General features: G+C 37.9%; 2 protein-coding genes across 2 annotated transcripts in view; both read right to left on the bottom strand.

Moving 5' to 3' along the window:
- Positions 1-4026, bottom strand: part of TMEM30A (transmembrane protein 30A) — a 42426-nt gene extending 38400 nt beyond the window's left edge. The window contains exon 1 of the mRNA XM_004270106.2: positions 3633-4026. Within this exon, the coding sequence (XP_004270154.1) occupies positions 3633-3869 (237 nt within the window). The 5' untranslated portion in view covers positions 3870-4026. The remainder of the gene's footprint in view (positions 1-3632) is intronic.
- An 11324-nt stretch (positions 4027-15350) lies between these two features.
- The window catches only part of FILIP1 (filamin A interacting protein 1), a 269457-nt gene continuing 261059 nt past the window's right edge, over positions 15351-23748 (bottom strand). Inside the window, exon 10 of the mRNA XM_049695668.1 lies at positions 15351-19378. Coding sequence (XP_049551625.1) covers positions 19338-19378 — 41 coding nt within the window. The 3' untranslated portion in view covers positions 15351-19337. The remainder of the gene's footprint in view (positions 19379-23748) is intronic.

The raw sequence follows: 23748 nt of genomic DNA, 5'->3' as shown, positions 1-23748 counted from the left end.
CCTAATGGGGGGAGGAGATATTCTTCCAAATATAAGCATTAAAATTTTTAAATACCTTTTTTACTCCCTTTTTAGGAGAGTCCAACATGCTTTACAAGAGTAGTAATTTTTTAGTATAAAATTTCTGGGAAAAGGATGAAGACCCTCTGATTTCTATACCTAAAAAGTCTGGATTTCTGATCTTAGCACTTCAAGCTATATTACAAAAGCATTCTGGGGGCTTCCTCCCTGGTGGCGCAGTGGGTGGGACTCTGCCTGCCAATGCAGGGGACATGGGTTTGACCCCTGGCCTGGGAAGATTCCCACATGCCGCGGAGCAACTAAGCCCGTGCGCCACAACTACTGAGCCTGTGCTCTACAGCCTGTACTCTGCAACAAGAGAAGCCACGACAATGAGAAGCCCGCGCACCACTCGTTGCAACTAGAGAAAGCCCGTGCACAGAACAAAGACCCAACACAGCCAAAAATAAAAACAAATAAATAAATAAATTTTTAAAAAAAAAGCATTCTGATTGGGAAAGTCTCCTTTGGCCTAGTAATTTGATGTACTGATAATACAACAATACAAGTTCTTAAAATTTTCAATAATGAGGCAAAGAGCTGTGAGCAAGTTATAGTATGGAAGTGAATGTTGCCAAGAACTTCTCGTTACACATTTACTTTTAATAACCCTCAACATATTTTATTACTAAACTAGTGGCTGACAAAGGGTGGACAGCAGTCGGAAACACGCACGTGTGTTTTGGGAAAGCTCCCTAGGTTTTTCTAATAACTCCACACCCAACTCTGAACCAATTCTCCACATAATCAACAAATTTTTAAAAATTTATTCTATTTGCATAACTGTATGTGAGCATTGGTACAAAATTCCTAATCATTCCTAATTTTCATTTCCTCTGGTTCCAAAGGTGATACAATTTGAATATGCAGCATTTTTCTTTAAATCACATTAAAGTTGGAAGTCACAGAATATTAGAGTTGAACAGCCTCTTAGAGACCACCTAGTCTGAATCTTTTGGCTCTTCAAGTAAAATGAAAATCGAGACTCGGAAATATGCCTAAGATCACAAACTAGGGAGTAAAAGTTGGGACTTCAACTCTGATGCCTTGACTCTTAACTTTAGTGCCCTTCTAACTAGATCAAGCTGCAGAAGACTCTTCAGGCAACTTGAAATCAGAATTATATACATGAGAACTATTTAAGATATTTCCTACTCAGTGCTCTGTGGTGACCTAAATGGGAAGGAAATCCAAAAAAGAGGGGATATATGTATACGTATAGCTGATTCACTTTGCTGTACAGCAGAAACTAATACAACACTGTAAAGCAACTATACTCCAATAAAAATTAATTTAAAAAATGTTTTTTTAAAAAGAAATTTCCATTTCACCAACTACTTGGTGTGAAGAACTGTATTTTATTTCAGAATCCGAAAGTGTTAAAGAAAGTAAACATTTATCTTCATAGTATAGTAAATATCTATAGGTGAGTTCTGATAATTTAGTAAATACTCATCATATAAAATTCCAAACTATCGCTACTTTCATCTTAATATCCTAAGAAGTTTCAAGGACTTCCCTGGCAGTCCAGTGGTTAAGACTTTACCTTCTTATGCAGGGGGTGCGGGTTCAATACCTAGTGGAGGAGTTAAGATCCCACATGCCTCGTGGCCAAAAAACCAAAATGGAAGACAGAAGCAATATAGTAACAAACTCAACAGAGACTTTAAAAATGGTCCACATTAGAAAAATCTTAAAAAAAAAAAAAACCTAAGAAGTTTAAATAAGATGATGAAATTTCTAATGTTAAATTTTCTTCTACTTAACTACTAACATTGCAGTAAGGGTCCTAGTGTAGCGTGAAAGCTTAAGACTGAAAATCAAGACATCTGGGTTTGGTTTCTGTCTCAATTTTACAATACTCTTCTAGCTTACTAGCAAATACCAACCCCTCTGACTCCATTTCTCATCTCCTGATTCGGGGTCATCACAATAACAGTAACTATTGTACAAACTTAGTGCCAGGAATATTATCTATATTGTTTCTAATTCTCACATTTCACAAGATAGGCATTATTTACCGATTTTACAGGTGAGGAAACGGAGGCTCAGAGAGATTATGTTTTCCAATAAACTGAGCTGGTTAGTGGCTGAGCTGGAATTTAAACCCAGCTCTGCCTGACTCCTGCCTAGAGCCCATGGTCCTTGTATTACACCACTTCGCTCACATCCTGATATGTGTGGTCCTCGTACAGTTGGGAGAACAAGAAGTACTACATTTGAAGGACTACTAGGAGATAAAAATGATAAAACAAAACTTTATGCTGAAAAATAAATACCGTGTTACTTTCTTTAGTTATTAAACTGAAAATGAGTTTTTAGTAAAAGATTTTAAAACTAGGCTATAGATATTGTACAATTCTTATTACTATTATTAACACAGAAATGAGCACTGTACAATTAAAAAATATAACGATTTTGCTTTTACAGGTAACACTGTGAATTAAACTGGAAAGTATGCCTATTTCTGTAGCTGAAATAAAATTGCTCTGAAAGCCCTATTAAAAAGTATGCATAATTTTTAAGTATTTAATAAAATTAGAGGGGAAAAAAATGACACAATCTGATAGAACAGAAGCAATCAAGAGAACATTGTACCAGCTCCTCCCCTTTCGAACAGATAAAAATATTTCTCAGATATTCAAGAAAAGTGGATGAGCAGATGTTTAATATTGGACATCTACACAAAGTATTTACAACCTGTATCAACCTATGTTCACCACTGCAGATGGATGAAGATACTGATTGTTTCTCTGACAAAAGTCAAGATGCTTCCCCAAGTTTCTCTAACACGTCTTATAAAAGTAAAATGTTCAGTAGACAATTCACAAATTATTCTCTGTGTTACGGTCGTTGACTCTTTTTCTTCTTTTTTTTTGTTTTAAGTTTGGGGAAAAAAAAAAAACTAGGGCGAATGTAGGGCATGGTTATTAATCAATGTAGCCTAAAGGCAAAACCGGAATTGAAGTTTCAGGTTACCTTTTACCTCATGCCCTATAACTAAAAGCATCTATTAACTCAAAAGGTACTGTACACACCTCGGTCACACGTCCTAATATGTGATCTGGTAACATGACACCTTCTTGACATAAAAATCATCAATGCCTCTAAGACTCTGGGTCTTTTCCCCAACAATGGCCAAGGTGTTAATCTCCGTGTCCCGGGATAATCCCCACACAGGTAATGACACTCTGGCCGTGTCAACTCTCCTGGCGTTTTATCTCCACATAACTTCTTTCCACTTCTCTTTTTCTTTGCTTCTTTTTTCCACCACCGTTGGAGGTTAAAACCACACACACCGCCCAGGAAAGGGGCGCTCTTCCCCCGACCCACACTCTGCATTAAACATTCATTCCCTCTCTAACCCGGTAAACAGCGAGAGGAAGGGCGGGCAAAACTGCAAATTCAGAAAACCCGTAGGAAGAGAAAGTGGAAACTGAGGAAGAGAGAAGGTGGGGGAGGGCGGGGCCCGCCTGTCAAGCCCCGGGACCCGAGGAAGGAGTGGGGTCGGCGGGGGGACCTCGCTCCCCGGCTGCGCCAACTCCCACCGCCGCTGCCTCCCGTCCGCTCACCTCGATCTCGCGGATGTTGTTGGAGGTGACGAAGATGCCGATGCCAATGGGGATGAAGATGAGGCCGATGATGAAGAAGGTGGGGAGCACCGTGCCGGCGGTAAGAATGGGCTGCCAAGCCGGCAGCCGTTGCTGTTTGAAGGCCGTGTTATCCGGTCTCCGGTTCTTAGCGGTGCCCCCGGGAGCACACGGGGGCCCACCATCCACTTCATCCTTCGCGTTGTAGTTCATCGCCATCGACCCCCCCGGGCGCGGCTCCGCGACGCGCAGGTGGACCGCCCAGCTGACCCGCCAGCTGACCCGCCTGCTGACCCCGACAGAAGACGCGCCGCCGCCGCCGCCGCCGCCGCCGCCGCCGCCACCTCGGCTGTAAAGGCGGAAGAGGCGGGACACCCTTCCGCAGACAGCCGCCGACCGGAAGCGGGACTCGGCTGGGCACGCCAGAGGGAGGGAGAGAGGAAGGAAGGAGAGGCCTGAGGGACGAGGGGAGGGGAAAAGGGAGGAGGGTAGAAGGGGGAGGGAGAAGGCGGAAGCCCGCTGATCATTGGCCCTGTGACGACGAAGTGAGGGCGTCTGTCCCCAGAGCGTGAAGCTGCGTTGGCGCCTGCGAGGCCGCGGCTGGGTGGGTCGAAGAGGCCTCGGCCATTGCGCCACAGGCGCGTCTTCGCTCCGCTCGCGGAAGCTTCGGTTCGCACACACCTGCCGGCTTCTTTGGTATCGTGGCGACTGCTGTTCCGGGTGGCGGGTCAGACCCGGCCGACCCGGGCCACACCCGTTAGCCCAGGAGCGGGTGGCTCCGGTGCCAGACAGCTTTTTGTTTCACCTCGAAGCCCTTTCGGAAGGGGATCGGAGCATTGAAAAGGCCACAGCATGAGAGCCAGAGGCTCGTGGGATCGGCAGTGTTTGCTTGAGTTGTAAAACCACGACTTTTTCTAATTCAAAAAATAAATCTCCACAGAAGGAACAAATGTAAATATTAAGTGAGATGCATTATGGGTGACCCTTTTGTCCTCAAGAATAAATCATCTGACTTGGTTAACCCTGTTATCTTGGCTGAGATTGAGCTGTTCTCGCTTGTTTTTCCGCCATTAATAGTCTCCAAGTTACTTTGTACCGTCTTTTCTGAGTCCACGTTTATCTTTTGCACATTGATTTAAGAAGTCTTTTTTTCTTTATTTGCGATATATAAGTTTCGAGTGTACAACATAGTGAATCACAGTTTTAAAGGTTAAGCTCCATTTATAGTTATAAAATATTGGCTATATTCCCTGTGCTGTACAGTGTAACCTTGTAGCTTATTTATACATAGTAGTTTGTACCTTTTAATCCCATATCCCTACCTTGCCCGTCCCCCTTTCCCTCTCCCCACTGGTAACAAACTAGTTTGTTTTCTATGCGATCTGTGAGTCTGTTTCTTTTTGTTATATTCACTAGTTTGTTTTATCGTTTAAGTTCAACATATAAGCAATATTACGCAGTATTGTCTTTGTCTGACTTATTTTAATTAGCAACATACCCTCCAAGTCCATCCATGTTGTTGTAAATGGTAAAATTCCATTCTTTTTTATGGCTGAGTAGTATTCCATTTTATATATACCACCTCTTCTTTATCCATTCATGTGTTGATGGATACTTAGGTTGTGTCTACAGCTTGGTACATAATTGTAAATAACGCTGCTATGCACATCAGGGGTGCATGTATCTTTTCAAATTAGTGTTTTCATTTTGGGGAGATATATACCCAGGAGTGGAATTGTTGGGTCATATCGTATATCTGTTTTTAATTTTTTGAGAAACCTCCATGCTGTTTTCCACCGTGGATGCACCAGTTTATGTTTCCACTAACAGTGCAGGAAGCTTCCCTTTTCTCCACATCCTTGCCAACATTTGTTATTTGTGGTCTTTTTGATGATAGCCATTCTGACAGGTGTGAGGTGATAGCTCATTGTGGTTTTGATATGCATTTCTCTGATGATTCACAATGTTGAACATCTTTTCATGTGCCAGTTGGCCATCTGTATGTCTTCTTTGGAAAAATGTCTTTTCAGGTCGTTAAGAAGTCTTTTGTAATAAGCTGTAGCTCTTTATTTTACTTTTTTTTTTTAAAGCTAACACCAGGAAAACATTTTAATTAAACTACAGAAACAATGGTTATAGTACAGAATATTCATGAGCAGGAAGATACACCATATTATAAGTACCTAAAAAGTTACAAGCCATCTGTTTGCTTCCTCAACATTTTCCATATTTTAAGTTCATATGTGAAGATGATCAGATTTACCATTTTGAGGGGGGAGAGGAAGGAAAATAAAAGGTGTATTTATCATCGCTAGATGTGCTCGCTGTATGCTCCGTTATTTATATTCAAGGCCCAGGTGACTGGAAGTGCAGCTGTCAGGCATTTTAATAAACTGGACGGCCATTTGTTTCTGCTCGACAAGGCATCTTTACACACGAGCAATCAGGAGAAAACAGGAAACAGCCGAGCACTCTGCACTGCAACACGCCACCTTAACGGCTAACCAGCCGTTATTATTATTATTCAACTGCTACACAACTGCCAATTTTCAATAGCCAGTTCTTTATTTTACTTTGGATAATTCAAAAAACCTCAACAAAGTATGGCATTATTATAAAATAAGATTCTGTGCAGACACTTTAAAACTACCAAGTATTTAATGACCCAAGGAAATACTCATGATACGAAAAGTGACTAAATCATAATACCAAAGTAGCATAGGTATGTAGTATAAAGCCCAACTAAAAAGTAAATAGTGATAACCTCCAGTGACCAGCTGGAGAATGTTTATTCTCTACTTTGCAATCTTGTATTTTCCAAAATTTCTGCAATAAGTATATATTTGTAAAAAAATTTTTTTAATTATATATAACCCACATTAAATTGGCATCTTTGAAATCCAGAGCAGAGAGTAAGTCACATCATTTGAAAAAAGTACCCAACATTTATTTTCTTTAAGGCTTTGTCTATAGTTACTCCTTTTGGAAGGTGAGCTAAGGGAAGGGGAACTAAAAGAGTGTTTGGGCCTCATAATTTATAATTAAATGTATTTTCAAAATGACTTCAAGTCTCAGGAGGTGAGTCAATCTACTCTTTATCTGGCAGATAACTCACTTGCTTATGTGATGTCATCATCTCTCAAATTCTTAGCACAGCACTGGTAACATAAGTATGTCTGTATGTTGTTTTGATCTATGTAAATTTCAACCTCAGGCACAAGTGGAAAACGTTCACCTAGCAAAGTTAATGGAGAAGCGTTTTGCTAAGTTCCGTTGACTGGTAAATGTATATAAACAACATCAGGCATAATACAAAAATATAAAGCATACGGCAAGTTTTCTCTCCCCATTTCTGCCTACATCATTATACCCACTACGTGTGATGGTTCCTTAAGTGGTCTGCTGTTCCAGCATTCTGTGAGAATGGTCAATTATTTTGCTTTCAGGTTTTTATTGTTGTTCTAGTGATCTGAGTGATCATGATATATGTTTTCTGATATACTGTTTACTTTTTCTTTTTTTTCTTTTTATTTATTTATTTATTTGCGGTACGTGGGCCTCTCACTGTCGTGGCCTCTCCCGTTGCGGAGCACAGGCTCCAGACGCGCAGGCCCAGCGGCCATGGCTCACAGGCCCAGCCGCTCGGCGGCATGTGGGATCTTCCCGGACCGGGGCACGAACCCGTGTCCCCTGCATCGGCAGGCGGACTCTCAACCACTGCGCCACCAGGGAAGCCCTGTTTCCTTTTTCTTTAGTACTGTTTGTTCATAGGAAAGATGATTTAACTCCTTGTCTCTTTTTTTCTTATAAAAAGTCCATGTTGACTGAAATATAGACCTGTGTGTCCGGGCCCCTTGTGATTTTAGTACCCTTTAACATTTTAGCAACTGGAATCAAACAATTTAAATTCTGATGAGGCCTTGTTGGCTCACACATGTTGACCGCCTGCTCCCTGCCCAGCACCACTTGTTCTCACGATATAATTTTTAGATGCTGAAGTACTATTTCTTGGTCAGGCAGGAGGAGATAACTCCAGGGTCACAAGGAGAATTTATGAGTTTGTGTTGCAGAAGAAATGAATGACCTTAAGGAAGGTATGACCAGCTGCTGCCGCCCAGAAGTCTGGCTGCACCAGGTGTTTTCTGAGACTGAAGAAAGATTTCCCCGTCAGTTCCCTGAAGCCTCCTCTCTCTTGCCCCCTAACTGCATAAAACTCCCCACTTTAGCTTCTTTGTTAAGATGGAGCTGAGAGGTCTTGCTCTCTAGTCTTCTCACTTTGGCTAAATGGAATAAACCTTCCTCTATCCACACACACCAGTGTCTCAGTGGTTGGTTTTGGCTGCACGTCGGATGCCCAAGTCTGAATTCGGGAGGTTTGGCAACCCTTGTAGAACTGAAAACTTCCTTAGATTTTTAATCTAAAACTTACCTTTTCAGATGAGGTCCAAGTAGATGAAATGACTTTTCTAGATTCCTTGATATCCTTCCAGTTCCTTTCCATCTCCTGTGCTCTGCCATCATAGTAGCTGCTTTACCCACCTAACTTTTTTTCACCTGCACATCATTATCTGTGTATGTGTGTTGTAGATGTATAGTATTGCCAGAATTAATTTGTAAAAGAGCTCTATTTAATTGGCTTGAAGAAAATTAAGTGCTTATATACTCATAAATATTAAAAAAAAAACTAACCCAAATGAACTTCAAGATCACAATATCTAAGATTAATGATTAATGCATGAAAACAAGTTTAAGTTGTCAGTTTAATTAATACAGACATGTCTTTAGAGTCATCAACATTAAGTATAATACTTTTATTGTACCTAGCTAGGTTTACCAGAAGTCAAATAAGATCTTAGTATTCCTGTTACAATATTTGTCAACAAGAAAAATAACTTGAATAATGAACCTTTTAAGTAAATCGAATGTAAATGAATGACAGATTGATAGCAGATTGTAAAGTTTCTTTACCTTTTAAGTTATGTGTTATAACTTTATTAGCTTTTGAAATCTTTTATTGTTACTTTGGTTAAGTGAATAAGTATTGATCCACAATGACCTATGATCTTATTTGACTAAGTGTTTTGAAACCTTTTTGATATTTTTGAAACTTCCCAAAGATCAAATTCTAATTGAAATTTGTTTGACCTCTAGCTACCTTTGATGCTTTCTAAAGGGCCCCTGGAACATCTCAAGAGAATTGTTTTCTCTCCTTACCAAGGAATGATATTAAACTAATTGGACTTATTTGGTATGTTAAATTACATGACAAACATTGTCCAATGAGTGCTAATAAACCTTCTTAGGTTATATTGTATGGGTAAATGTCATTATTATGAATGTCCTAGAGATTATATGAAATTTCTAAAAGTTGACTACGTCCTAGTAAAATGTTATCTGTAATAATTCTAGTTATTATCTAAATGTTGTTTGCCTCAACAATAACCAGCTTTCTTTGTCAACTGCATTGTAATCAGATCTTTAACCTTGCCTTTTTAAGTCTTTTGTCATTTATAGATAGTTATTGATGTACTCTAATGCTTTTGCAAAAGAAATGCTTTGTCTTCAAGAAGATTCATATAAAGGACTTTTTGACAAATACAGGCTTCTGATAACTTTTAGATCATACTGCTGAACTGGGTAAGAAATTAAACAATTCTAATGGAAAAGCTGATGGCTTCATAAAACTCTTAACAGAATATTAAGATCAGGGATTAGTTACATAAGACTGAGGGAGCTGATGAATATGGTTATAATTTTTTTTGTTTTTTTATCTGAAATATTACTGGTGTTTAATCTGTGTTTTCCAGATATAAGGAAACCCTTCCCCTCAAGCTACAATTATAACATAGCAATTTGGTAAATTATACCTTTATAAGTAGAATTGTAACATTTATCTTTTCTCTCTACCTGTTCTCTCCAGAAATTGGAGACTCTTAGGTTCCCAGCAGCCTTATCAGGTGGATAAGAAAGGCCACCTCCTGGCAGGTGCAGGAATCTCGAGATATTTTGGGGACCCTGAGAAGAGAGGAATACACTGGAGTTTATAGATGTTGCAGGCAGAATCTGATGGCAAGCCCTTGACATGGCTTTCCCGGCCTTGATGCCTTTTAAAAGTTTAATTTGAGATTCCTTATAAAAATTTCCAGCACAGCCAACTTAAAAGAGCCTATATGATCAATTACACTTGTGTAAATAATTAAGCCAAATTTATTGAAACCAGACTTATTTTGCAAATAAATTAGTCTTAATTTGGCTACGTTTGATAGAAATAACGATAATTTTAGAGAGAAAAAAATTATGTTTCAGTGGACATTAAATTCTAGGTCTTCGAGGGTTTTTTATATTTACTACCAATAAATAACTTGCTACCAATAAACTCCTTGTTTCTATGTTGCATTACTGTGAAGTTTACTACCAATAAATAACTTACTACCAATAAACTCCTTGTTTCTATGTTGCATTACTGTGAAGTTTGTTTCTGAAGCTTATCAGAGTAATCTATCTTTGGATGAAGATCAGATGCCCCATGACCTACAACCAGAAGATTATGCATACTGGAAAAGACATCAGATAAAGGACTCTTTACAGCCAAGTTGGAGGAGGCCATATTAGGCCTTGTTTCCTGAATAAACTGCAATCCTATTTCTGACACCCAACTTTGACTAACTTAGACCAGCACTACCAGACCAGGACGAGATGAAGATGACATCTGAAGTAGACAGCTGACCCAAGATACTGGACCAGGACTGTATTTTGCTTATGAACCAAATGTATTTATTCCTTGGGCTCACTCATTTGCAAGTTTCAAAAAATTAATCTAGTTGCTGGGTTTGTGGCCAATTACCTACTTCCGGTACTCCTAGATTACCTTGGTAGTTTTCTCCTCTCCAAAGCTCTAATTGGATGGTCCTTAGAAATTTTATTTTAAAAGAAAGAAACCATGCAAGCTACCATTACTGCCAATATTACCAAGTGGGATCTTCTTACCTGGCCAACTTAATGACACCTCCTCTGAACCTGGCCATAAATACTCCTTTTCGTTAGATATTAAATATTGGGTGGCTCTAATGGGACCAATGGATTTGTGGAACAAGTTTATGGCCGTTGCTCTCCCCAGGTTGGTTGGGAAGATGCACAGTTGGTTTCTTTTGGGCTCAAGATCACCTGTGTGTAGCCTTGGAAACAGCCCCTGTCAATCTGCTTTTAATGTGAGCATGCTGGGTTTCAATCAGTTTTCCAATGCTATGACCATTTGGCCACCAAAGAAATTTGGCCATTTCTTTACTTGGAACAGAAGATATCATTAATCACATAGTAGTTTTAACAAAATTTACTGAGCAAACTTTAAATGATAGTCATCAAGCCAATAGCTTACTCAGTTCTGAAGCCTCCATAATGAGGAAAGTGTCTTACAAAATCACATAGTCCTTGATATTCTAACTGCTTCCCAAGGGGGAACTTGTGATATAATGCATACAGAATTTAGGGTTTTGTTTTTTTGTTTGTTTGTCTAACATCTTTATTGGAGTATAATTGCTTTACAATGGTGTGTTAGTTTCTGCTTTATAACAAAGTGAATCAGTTATACATACACATATGTTCCCATATCTCTTCCCTCTTGCGTTTTTATATCTGATCTGTCGTCTGATGTAACTCATCTTATGATACATATGAAGAATCAAATTTCTGCTCTGAATGATCCTCTTCCCATTTTAGGGGAAGATTAGGAAAATGGTTTGATTTAGAAGGATCTTGGCTTAAACATGTACGTAATGACATCATTACTTCTACTGGCAATTGTGATTACAGTTTGTGTAACTTATAAATTGGCAGCTTCTTGCCCCTTTTGTGCTGTATATTACCTACTTCTACTAAGATAATGATATCTAGACAACTTGAAACTACTGATCACATCCACGGTTCTCAATAAATTAATGAACATGCAAAACGCACATATGAGGTAAAATTGGCATAAGTCCTATTGGACAACTTGGAATTTATTATTAGTTCTTGCCAGACATCTTACTAGTACAACCCCCTAAAAGGAAAGAAAGAACCAGGCTATTAAGACCCAACATCAAGGGACATGATAGACCCAGAGCATGAAAGCAACCATCCTGGCATCAAGGGACCAAATGTTTGATCACCTAATGCTTTCCATCAAAAGATTAATGATCAAAAAGGGGAAATTGGGCTTCCCTGGTGGCGCAGTGGTTGAGAGTCTGCCTGCCGATGCAGGGGACACGGGTTCGTGCCCCGGCCCGGGAGGATCCCACGTGCCGTGGAGCGGCTGGGCCCGTGAGCCATGGCCGCTGAGCCTGCGCGTCTGGAGCCTGTGCTCCTCAACGGAAGAGGCCACAACAGCGAGAGGCCCGCGTACCGCAAAAAGAAAAAAAAAAAGGGGGGGGGGGAAATTGATGAAATAAAATTCATATTTTATGGCAAGACAAGAAAAATTTGAACATAAAATTTTTCTCTGCCTGTCTGGGCCTCCTCCCTCCCCTTCAGTGTGTGTTGTGCATCTGCATTAATCAGACTTCCTTAGGAAATAAGCTTCCCTCTTAATCTTGTAAAAGGTCAGGATGATCCACTACTCCCTTTGTACGAGCAGATCTGGATTGTATAAACTGGCAATACTGTACATCATTTGACATATAACCCTTTGTCTCAAAAACTTATATGACTGTACTTTGACCTTTAACAGATGGAACAGTCCTCAGAGTTTTCTAAAAGATTCTAAAAGCCTCCCAGGTTATAATCCTCAGATTGGCTCAAATAAAATTTGCCATTTTTTTCTTAGATTGACTATTGACTAATTTTTCATCTACTGTATAATAAATTTGATTTCTTGTATTTATTGCATCAGAGATTGATCCAAATTGATTTTAAAGTTGACCTTCTCCTGATTTTTATGTAGTGTATTTATTAAACTTTTTCAGTTAGGCTTTTAAGAAAATCCTTTTGTTCTCACACTGAGATTCTCTGATTAGCCTGAGGTCATTGGTGTTGTGATGAAGATTTTGCAAGTTCACAAATAACCACAGTCAGTAATCAGAAATACAAGTCAAGCAAGATATTTTAATGGTTAATCTCATTAGAGGAAAGACAGTGACACCAAAATTCCTTAGTAGACAGTCTAAGAACTTTGTTTTGGGAAGGAAATAAGGTTTCATTTCTCGTAATTCCACACTTTCTTTAAATGAAAGAACATAACTCCAATGAGACCTCAGACTTCATAACTTCCGCTGTATAGAACCTCAGTCAATTACATACCATGGCACATAGTTTTCCATCATTTATCTATTACAGGTACCATCAGTTATAGATAAGGTCTTCCTTTCAAATACAATGTTGCAGTTTCTTGTTTGACAGCCAACTGACACATGTGTAACAGTGAAATTATTTTTAAAAGGGGAGGGGCCATGGAGGAAAGAGACTTTCCTTACTCCATGAGAAAGACAATTTGCCAACAAACAATTGAAATATAATGAGGTCAGTGCCATATAAAATGTGTGCACAGGGACTTATAGAGGGTCTGGGGAGGTACCACACCTTATCCTCTTTATGATGTCAAAAACTAAATTGTGAGGAAATTGGTCCTAAGGTCTAAGTGATATTGTGGTTCTCTATCCAGGAGAGAAGAGAATCAAAATTAAAGGGACGTACAGAAAGTTGAACCTTATACTACACTTATTATTAATAATTTGCAAAACCATATACCCTGGTTGATCATGTTCTTATTCTCAAGCAAGATCTTAGCAGATTGCCATTGCCCTAGAAACAGAGATCTCTGGCTCCTTCCACTTCTGGGAGATGCCCAGTTTGTTAGCTTATGTGGTCCATTCGTCCCACTGCCTACGTGCACCAGTGCTCTATGTGGGAACCGGTGCTTAGCCTCTCTGTGAATCAAAAATGACTGACCACAACTCTCTTGTTATGATAGCACAGACCATCTGGTGATCTGATAAGATGAGGGCCCTTTGTCCTTGCACAGAGCATATCTTCCCTTAGAATCAGTGATTACTGAGAGTTTTCTCTTGTTAAATCCAGATACTCTGCATCTGAAACCTTCAGTGGGTCCAGCTTCTGCAGGGGTAGAATCACCAGGCAGGTCAATTTGCTGAGGAAGATACGGCACAGAACACCCTGCTAAAGGAGCAACCCTTTGGGATTAGGAGTCAATATTTAAGTGCCTATAAAACACCCTGCCATTTTTTTTTTTTTTTTTTTTTTTTGCTGTGCGCGGGCCTCTCACCGTTGTGGCCTCTCCCGTTTCGGAGCACAGGCTCCGGACGCGCAGGCTCAGCGGCCATGGCTCACGGGCCCAGCCGCTCCGCGGCATGTGGGATCTTCCCGGACCGGGGCACAAACCCGTGTCCTCTGCATCGGCAGGCGGACTCTCAACCACTGCGCCACCAGGGAAGCCCCCACCCTGCCATTTTGACTATGCATATACCTTGTTCTCAAGGAGGAGAAAGAAATGGGAGTAAGAGTCAGAAAGACCAACACTGAGTATGTGTTTATGGTCATGGAAAACTTCTGTGAAGATTAGGAGAGAGCAGCTGGAAGAAGGGATTATATTGCCTTTTGCAAACGTTTATCCAGTATATTCTATTCACTGTGAGGAATATGCAAGTCCTGCCTCTGAGAAGCTTACAGTCAAACTAGGGAGACAGCGTTTTACACCAATGCCGGTCAATATAAGGCAGAATGGGACAGACAAATGGACTCCTGAAGAGAAAGAAGAAAATTATTTTATCCTTAGAGATACTTATCTCTGAAAGAGATGTTGGAAATAATGCCAGGGAAAACTAAAGGAGGACTGATTACCTTTAAAAAAAATAATGATCTGGGAACTGCAGGGAACTGGGTTCCTACCATCATCTGTGGATCAGGTTGCTGCGCCTGGGACCATGCAGTCACTAGGGTTGCCCCAGCTGAAGACAGACCTCAGTGTTTGACATTTTTCATACGTTCCTTGGGATTCATTGAATACAAATTCCAAAAGCAGACTTTAATGACATTCAGAGAAAGAAGAGTTTGGTGCAGTGTGCCCTATTGCCAGCAAACATGGGGCCCAGAGAAGTTGCTCCGGTTTCTCTCCCTAGGGGAAAAGCCTGTCCTCACTAAAAGTGACTCTAGCCCAGGACTCAAAGGCAATAATCCATTTGAACGTATATGATGGAAAGCCTGAGACCCCTTCTCCCAGGAAGTCATGAAATAACAGTGCTCTTAAACCGTGTGCCCCAAAGGGCTCCCCTCCTCCAAGAAGAGAAGCCAAAGAGCTGCGATTATGGGCAAGACCCCTAACATCTGCAGCTTTCCTGTGGAAGGCATCTTTGGGTAGACATCAGCCTTGCCTGCTTTTTGGATATGTGTATCTTTAAATAATAGGAGAAACCCATTCCTTTGTCCCCAGTAAGGCAAAGATACATTCGGATCGGCTATGGCAATGGACCACCATTTCCGGCACAAGGCTGACAAATAAAAGAGATCAGAGCACAACCCCACAGTCACCCCCAGCACACTCTGCTGAAACCATTACCCAACTGCCCCTGTAGAGGCTGGCTGAGGACTGCTGGAAAACCTCAGGAGCGTTCGCTCTACCGAGTAATCCCCCTTTAGAATGACAGCGGAATGCAGTGGGAAATATCTGAATGTTGATGGACAAAGCATTTGGGGAGGCTAAAAGGGGCGAGGGAAGCCCTGCAACCAGCTGCGTCTCTTGGTGTCTTGCAGTTTTCATCTCACTAAGGAATCAAACTATGATGTAACTCCAAGGAAAAGCGTCTCTCATTTTGGCAGATCTGCTGTACTGCTTCTGCGTATTCACAGTCAAAACCACCATATTTTAAAGAAAATACAAAATGCAGAAGGGAAGACTATTTTAAAGCAAACAATTTTAAGTAAAAATAAAGTTGAATACTCATTTTAAATGATTTTAATTTGATGAATATTATGTTCCAACTCAAAAAAGAATATTGCACAATGCTTTCATATCACAATTGTTATTTTTCTCACTCTGGTGAGATTTTGATAAACATAGTTGGCTTTGGAAATAATACAGAAAATGTCTTAATTGGTTAAATAATTTCAATAGCCTGTGAAGAACTGAAAGTAGGATATTACATTCATAGAAAAAACAAGTACATATCCATAAATTCACTCGGCTGTAGTGAAAAATAATAAGCTTCTCATGGATTTAACAAAACTTAAAGGAAACAAAATTGAGAATGCTGTGAAAATAGAATGTAGCTCCAAAATTTTTCAATGCAATCTTTTGCTTTTGAAAATCCATTAAACCTTGCAAGACTTCTAAGAATACCTGATCACATTGTAAGTCTCTTATATTGGAAGAGCTAACATCTGATATTTTTAAAGCAAAATCTAAAGAAATACAGATCTGAATTGTTAAAATAACAAAATCTGTGAATGGTGAGGTAAAATTACCCAAATAACATAAACAAACAAAAAGAAAACACCACCAGAAAATAAAAGAATCATGTCATGGCACCTATAAATATTTCTGTGTAAATTTATGAATCTATGGCATTTTCCCTAAGTAACAAACACAGTTTTCATCATTTAGTTATGGAGTAAATGCTGAAAATTTAAGAAAATAAAATTTTAGTGGTCACTAAGCAAAATTAATTCCATGAAACTCTCCCAATTTTTATGAATTGGTTACAACAATTTTTGTCATTTTTCCTTTTTGCCTTCTCATTAGTATTTTTAGCAGAGGCGTAAATGTGGGAGTCCAGAGGGGCGTATAGGCCTCAGATGCCAGATACACTTTTTTTTAAACTTCCATCTTGCATTTTCGTTGTTTTTAGAATTGTTGCTCATCAAATTCATGAACACACCCTACTTTTGCTATGTTTTTTATTTATTTCCAGGAAAATTCAACCACAGTATAAATAGAAAAGGCACAAACATATTAAAGGCATTGTCTGATACACCATTTACTCCTCGTCACTGGTTTTTAGAAGCTGTGAATTATTTCAATAGTGTTGGTGTCTCTGTTAATGTTTAAGCTAGATATTCCACACCATGATTTTTTTTCAAATGGTTGTCCTAAGATGCAGTTCATTCTGCACATTTTGTGGCCATTCCAGGCATCTAATATCTGGAATATTTCCTCTACCACTAACTTCATCACACCCTAATATTTTATGACATAATTGAAAAAAAATCTTTGTAGAAGATACCCTCAAAAAACATTCTCCTCTCAAAAAGAAAAGGGAAACATAATGGATTAGTTCAATTATATGCCTTAACCTGGAAACACTGATTATGACTATATTTCAGAAAACCTAATTATTCCATTCAAAACTGATTCTCACTCATACTGATGATCGGAGATTTGCTTATAATAAAAGCTATAGAAATCATGTGAGTCTGGGATGGTGCCAGGATTGCCCATGGGGGGCAATTTTTTCAATTGGATTTTGATATTGGAATATGACTATTTATGATCTTGTTTGTTTATTCATTAGATAAGGATATGACTATTTGGTGTTTTCTATTTTCTGTTAATTTTTAATATTCTATTATTTTATTTCAAGACAATTTTTTTATTAATTTAGGTTAATTTTACTCATCTGTCACTCAGATTCCATTAGAGTTTGAAGAAAAGACTTAACCATAGCAGAGGCAGAAAAGAGCTCTGTATCCATCTGAATGACTTGGATCACACCATCACCCTCACTCTGCTTTGCAAGTACCAAATTTCATTATAAATGCAGGAGAAATAAAAACTTTTGATCCAAATGTATATAAATTATTTGTAATATTTTAAATTAAAGTCAAGAAGTATTTAAAGTTTTATCCTCTAGCCTGTTCACTCTTAGTGTAATAAAATTCCCACATGTTCAGAAAGTTATTTGCGTCAGACGCTAGTTTGTGATATATCGGAATATTTTTGCCATCAGAAGTATAAGCATTGGCAAACAGGGAACTTAACTGTGAGTCAAAAAATACAACAATACTAAATAAAACCCTTTTCTCATAGAAATTGTCTTTACAGTTCAGAAACGTTTTCAGAAATCAAAAGCCATAACAATTTTTTAAATCTTCACACATACACACTCTAGTTTTCTTAATCAGTAACGAAAGGCTTGCAGGTCTGTGATGCATTCACAATCATTCATGCTAGGAAAAACCTACTGTAGCATTTCTTTTACTTACAAAAATCAAAACTAATTTTACATAAAATATAGTTATTTAATTTATAATAGCTACCAAATATGATTTGCTAATTCCGCAAGGTATACCTTAAAACCTAATGTTTCTGTTCCAGAGATGAAGTGTGGATTTCCCTCTTGGCCTTAGGAACCTGGATAAAGCTGTGGACTGGAGAAAAGGGCCAATAGTATTACTTGTGTACTTTCTAGTTATCCTTGTGACACTCAGAGGCATTCTTTCTTTAATCTCAGTAAAGTGACATGATACATGATTTCTGCACCTAGAAAATGTGTCAACTCTTCAGTTATCTTTCAGTTATCTTTCTAAAGACCTTACTGAAAACATGTCGATACTAACAAAGTCTTTTTTTAAAAAAACCTATACTATTAGGGTTTCAAGTAGATTTCTGATGCATATTTTCACATAATCCTAAATTCAACAGCAGGTCTGACACTGAGATTTGAGTAATGTATGTTTGCTTTGAATCTTTAAAGAACATATTCTCTAACCTATATGTGGTTATAGATTATCCTGTCCAAATCCTAGCTATCAAGAAAAAAAAAGTTTCTATCTTGGGATTTCTCCTACCATATTTTAAAAAGATGCTGATAGCATCTAGGTCAGTTTTTATATTCAGGCTTTCATTTGGGTAGATTGTGAGAAATATCCTGATATCACAGTCCTTATTATAAGACCTGTACATATAAGTAAACAATGCAAACAGAAATATAATTGAACTGTCAGTAGAAGATGTTCCTGTAAGTCTTACTGGTTAAACTCATACAGCTCCTTCTATTAATTTCTTCCATATGAAAACCAATTCATCCAAGGTTTTGGGCACAGAGCACTAGAAAGATCAACTTTAAAAACCGGCTTAAGTATTTAAGCTCTTAAGTCAGTGTTATTTGTTAGTGTTGTACCATGGTCAGAAGCACAGCATTGTACAAACAATAATGACACCTCTTCCAGAATCTCCTGCTTTGGATTCACCTCTTGAATTTACCCCAGGAAATATGTAGAGTGTTGTACTTTCTTTCTTTTTTTCCAGAAATAACAAATTGATGAAAGAAAATAAGTATAGGTTACCATGTTGAATGCACCACTACCAATACTTTGAAGAACTGACAGTGTATTCTACAGATACATGTGCCATAGACTATGAAAAAGGAAACACTTTAGTAAAAAATCACATTACAAAGTGTATTATAAAAATAAATTACACAGCATGTGCCCATGGACCTGAAAGCTTTGCAAAAGGAAGAGAAATTTATTTTGACATAAAGATTGGATTGCTCTCATGCTACGTATTTTTATATTGTCAGCAACACCATGTTCAGTTTTTACATTTGTATCCTCAAAAAAATTCACTGGAAGTAGAAAGTTATTTCCAGTCATGATCAGTAGCATAGAGGACCTTAGTGATGGTGGAGAGCTGGAGAAATACTATCCGTTCAACAGGGACTCAGAAGAAGTACACACCCAGTGTGTGCTCGGTTTACCATTTCATCTGGAGTTCATACGTAACTGGTGGATGATGATGCTTTCTACAAAGAGAAGAAAGACACGGCATTTTCAATTAAACTGAGACTCAAATCAGTAGTTTATGTGAGGGTCAATACCATATCATTTCACTAAAAGACCATAGGTGTTAAACAAGAAAACAAACAAAAATAGGTTCATGAGCCCAATAGCTTCTCCTGCAAATCTTTCCTATTCTTGGGTAAGTTCTTTATATTGACATAGGAGCTTTACCCCTAAATTCTTGAAGATTTTTAGAAACCATGTCTAATATTCTAACAATATTCAATTGATTTTCCCCAAGCAAAGCCCTGAACACAAAGACAGTCATTACTATATACAAGTCCCATAGTGGAAACCAGACTATTGCCTAGAATTTCTGTTCTGAACGATGGTCACATACTTTTACTTGTTTATGGGTGTAGATTTGAGTTTTAATAAGGAAATATTCATTATTCCCAAGAAGTCACTAAATACAGATGACTCATTTTTTGTCTCTGACTGCTGCCTTTTGCATAATTCTGCATATGCTCTTAAATCTGAATTCATTTTTATAAAAGTAAATAAAAATAGATTCAGAAATAGCAATTAGAACAGTGCCAGCCACAATGAGTAATATTTCTATCTATTTGATTGATTTCACTTTTAACCTTTATGCCTTTGTGAACATTTATCATCTTTTTCTTCATTATGTCATTGAGGCCCTACTACATGCCCATCACTGTGCTGGGCATGGAACTACGCTGGTGAGCAAAATGAAGCAGGGCCCTGCCTTTGCTGAGATAAAAAGCAGAGGAAAGAAATAACTAAGCCTCAAATTGTTTCTCTGTCTGAAAAATGTATTACCTCCGGGTCAACTAATGTCAACGTTTATGAATAGCGTGAGGAAATTGCCACCTATTATGTTCATGTTAGTCTCAAATTCTTACTATTTACATTTTTTAACATGGATAATTAATATCTAAGTAAACATTAATTAAAGCTCATTATGTCATAGACCTAGAGGTTTACTTCACACTGACCACTAGGTGGAGATATTTCCATTCCTTCCCTTGACCTTTCCAAATTGAATTTGGGATAAAACAGATAAAGTAAATACATAAATGTTTTGTATACTTAATAATAACTAGCTATGAAGGTTTTTAAAAGCTTTTAAGACATAGGTATGATTTTTTTACTGTACCAGAAACCCATAAAAATCATTATCTCGTTTTATCTTTGGAAAATTGTTCTAGCCTCAAATTTTTTCAGCGCTTAAAATTGTATCAAAACCTTCAGGTAAAAACTAAAAACACTAAATAAAATATTATGCAGGTAAAAATCAGGGTCTCACATTAAAATGTTATTTCCCACTCAACACTTTTTCTTTTTAAAAATTTCTATAGTAGGTTTCAAAGAGGGAAAAGACGTAGGTCTCAAACCTCCTTAATAGAATTAAAGTATCTTCCCCATTTTCCTCCCTTAAGAGATCATAGGAAACATACATTTAAAAGAGTGAAGTCTAGAATTGTTCTTATTGTATACGTAATTCAGAATGCCTGTGCCTTTGTTTCCTCATTACAAAATGAGGGTATCAGATATCATCTTTCAAATCCCTGACAGGCTAATATTTTTTTACTACAGTACCTTCTTCTCTCCCCTTGAGTGTGCAAACCTCTAAATTCCTAGAGTTGCCTTCTCCTAATCCTAGCATCTTATAGATTCCATAATAATAATGGCTTTTCAAGATACATGCACCCCAATGTTCACTGCAGCACTATTTACAATAGCCAGGACATGGAAGCAACCTAAGTGTCCATTGACAGATGAATGGATAAAGAAGATGTGGTACATATATACAATGGACTATTTATTACTCAGCCATAAAAAGGAAAATGAAGTTGTGCCATTTGCAGCAACATGGATGGACCTAGAGACTGTCATACTGAGTGAAGTAAGTCAGACAGAGAAAGACAAATATCATATGATATCACCTATATGTGGAATCTAAAAAACTGGTACAAACAAATTTATTTACGAAACAGAAATAAAGTCACAGATGTCGAAAACAATTTTATGGTTACCAGGGGGGAAGGGGGGAGGGAGGGATAAACTGGGAGATTGGGATTGACATATACACACAACTATATATAAAATAGATAACTAATAAGAACCTACTGTATAGCACAGGGAACTCTACTCAATACTCTGTAATGACCTATATGGGAAAAGAATCTAAAAAAGAGTGGATATACGTATATGTATAACTGATTCTCTTTGCTGTACAGTAGAAAGTAACACAACATTGTAAGTCAACTATACTCCAATTTAGAAAAATAATAATAATAGCTTTACAGAATTAGTATTTGGTGAAAATACATATGGCAAGAGTACATACATAGAAACAATGTCTTGGTTGGACCATTACATCTTATTATTATTTTTAAGGTAGCAAACTGGTAATCCATGCATGATATATATATTAAAGCTATTAATCAGATTATGTTACTAAAAAGACTATCTCAAAAATATTTGACAATGCCAAATAAGAGAGTTTATTTTATTTTATTCAACTTCAATAATAAAAGATGGGGTTTAATATTTATGTACATAAAATTTACTTAAAGTAAAACAAGCCCAAGTTATTTTATTTTATAACATAGAGACATATTTCATCTTGTTTCTAAAGACAGTGAGATAAGATCTATATGATAGTGGCTCTATCATTTGAAACTTATTAAGCATATTTGTTAAATCTATGTTTGCTTATTATCTATGTTTTCCCCAAATCTGTAAACTGACTCAGATAAGAATCACCCAGCCAATACACAAACTTACAAGAAATAAAAAAGTTTGTTTTCAGGTATTAAATTTTGAAGTGACATTACACAGCAAAACTATCTGATGCATAAGGAGTTCATGGTTGCCAACAAAAATAATAATAAAATAAAAATGCTTCGGGGATTAATGCCATTATTTGTGCGTTTTTTTTTAAGACAGAATTCCCAAGTCCCTTCCTTTTTTTTTTTATGATTTAGTACAATAAAATAATGTTATAGATTTTATTGAAGTTACAAAGTCAGTGAGTAAATCTTTTTTCCATCTACTACTCTGTCTTCATTTCATCTCAGAATAAGACCCAAACAAGTCATTAAGGACCTCTAAGGTGACCTAAGTACAATCAGATGTCATTCTGTAATCTAAATTTTACTCTTTACAGATACCACTTTTCTGACATTAGTAATCTATAGAATATATGAGGAAGATTGAGACCAAAGCCACAGTTAATTACCACCTCTATCAGCAAACTCAAAATAGAGAAGCATTTAAATTTGGGGCCCTCTGTTGTGTAGGTATTTAATAACAATTTCCATTTTTCTACCTGGAAGAAGAAAAAAACCCTCTAAATCTTAATCAGCATATGTACATGGGGACACTGGATTTTTACATATATTTTTTATATTAACAGTTGACCAAAGCACTTTTTCCTCTATGTGTTTCTCTCAAGTGTTATCTTGAAGTTTTTTTTCTTGAGAAGCTTCATGTAACACATTAAATACATTGTTTTCATAATATTATTGTGAAATGAATTCATTCTTTTATTACACTAGCTATTAGATAACTTCCATGGAAAGGAAGTTTAACGGATTATCAATTCCTAATTACACTTGATTTCTGACCTTACAAAGATGACTTATTTATCCTACTTGGGTGGTATCCCCAAAACTACTGGCCAGCCAGATGACTTGAGATCCAAAGTTGTATACATAAGTCAGGATTTGGGGAGAAATCCGGGGGAGAATGTCTCTTGAGTGCTACAGTGGGGCAACCTGGTAACAAACTGGAATTCTGATTCCTCCCAGGAGAACCCCTTGGCTGTGGAGTAAGAAAGATGTATTCCCTGAAAAGTCAGTGCCTTCCTCCAGAGCAGTGCCTCTGTTTACGCCCTGCCAAGCCTCAAGGGGACTCTTGAGCTCTGAATTTTAAAAATCAACTCTAGTAAATGAGACCACATCACTTCAATAGCCTCCAAATTCATATACCAAAGACAAAGCAAAGCAGAAGTTCAGTTTATAGCAGGACTTTGCATTGGCAAAGGAGGGCTGCTTTATTCACAGGAAACTGTACACCAGCGTTACAGAAAACATTTCCTGTTGGATTCTGCATCAGTTTGGCCAGCATATGGCCTGTTCCCTGTTCCATGGCTCCTACCCCCAGGAGCTCTGCCTGGAGAGCAAGGCACTGGCTTAGGGCTCTGCCTTTCTTCCTCCACCAGCTACCAAACCCCAGCTTTGACCTTGCTGCCTGCTGGGGGGTTTATCCTCCTGCAAAAATGTCCGCATTCTCTACACCTTTCAGAAGTAGGAGTGCCTAGATATTGTTTACTTTTAAGGTTCATTTTAAGAAACTGCTTCAG

This window comes from Orcinus orca, chromosome 12 (genome assembly GCF_937001465.1).
Source record: "Orcinus orca chromosome 12, mOrcOrc1.1, whole genome shotgun sequence".
NCBI lineage: Eukaryota > Metazoa > Chordata > Mammalia > Artiodactyla > Delphinidae > Orcinus > Orcinus orca.
The sequence above is the reverse complement of the archived record's forward strand: the minus strand, read 5'-3'. Positions and strand labels throughout refer to the sequence as shown.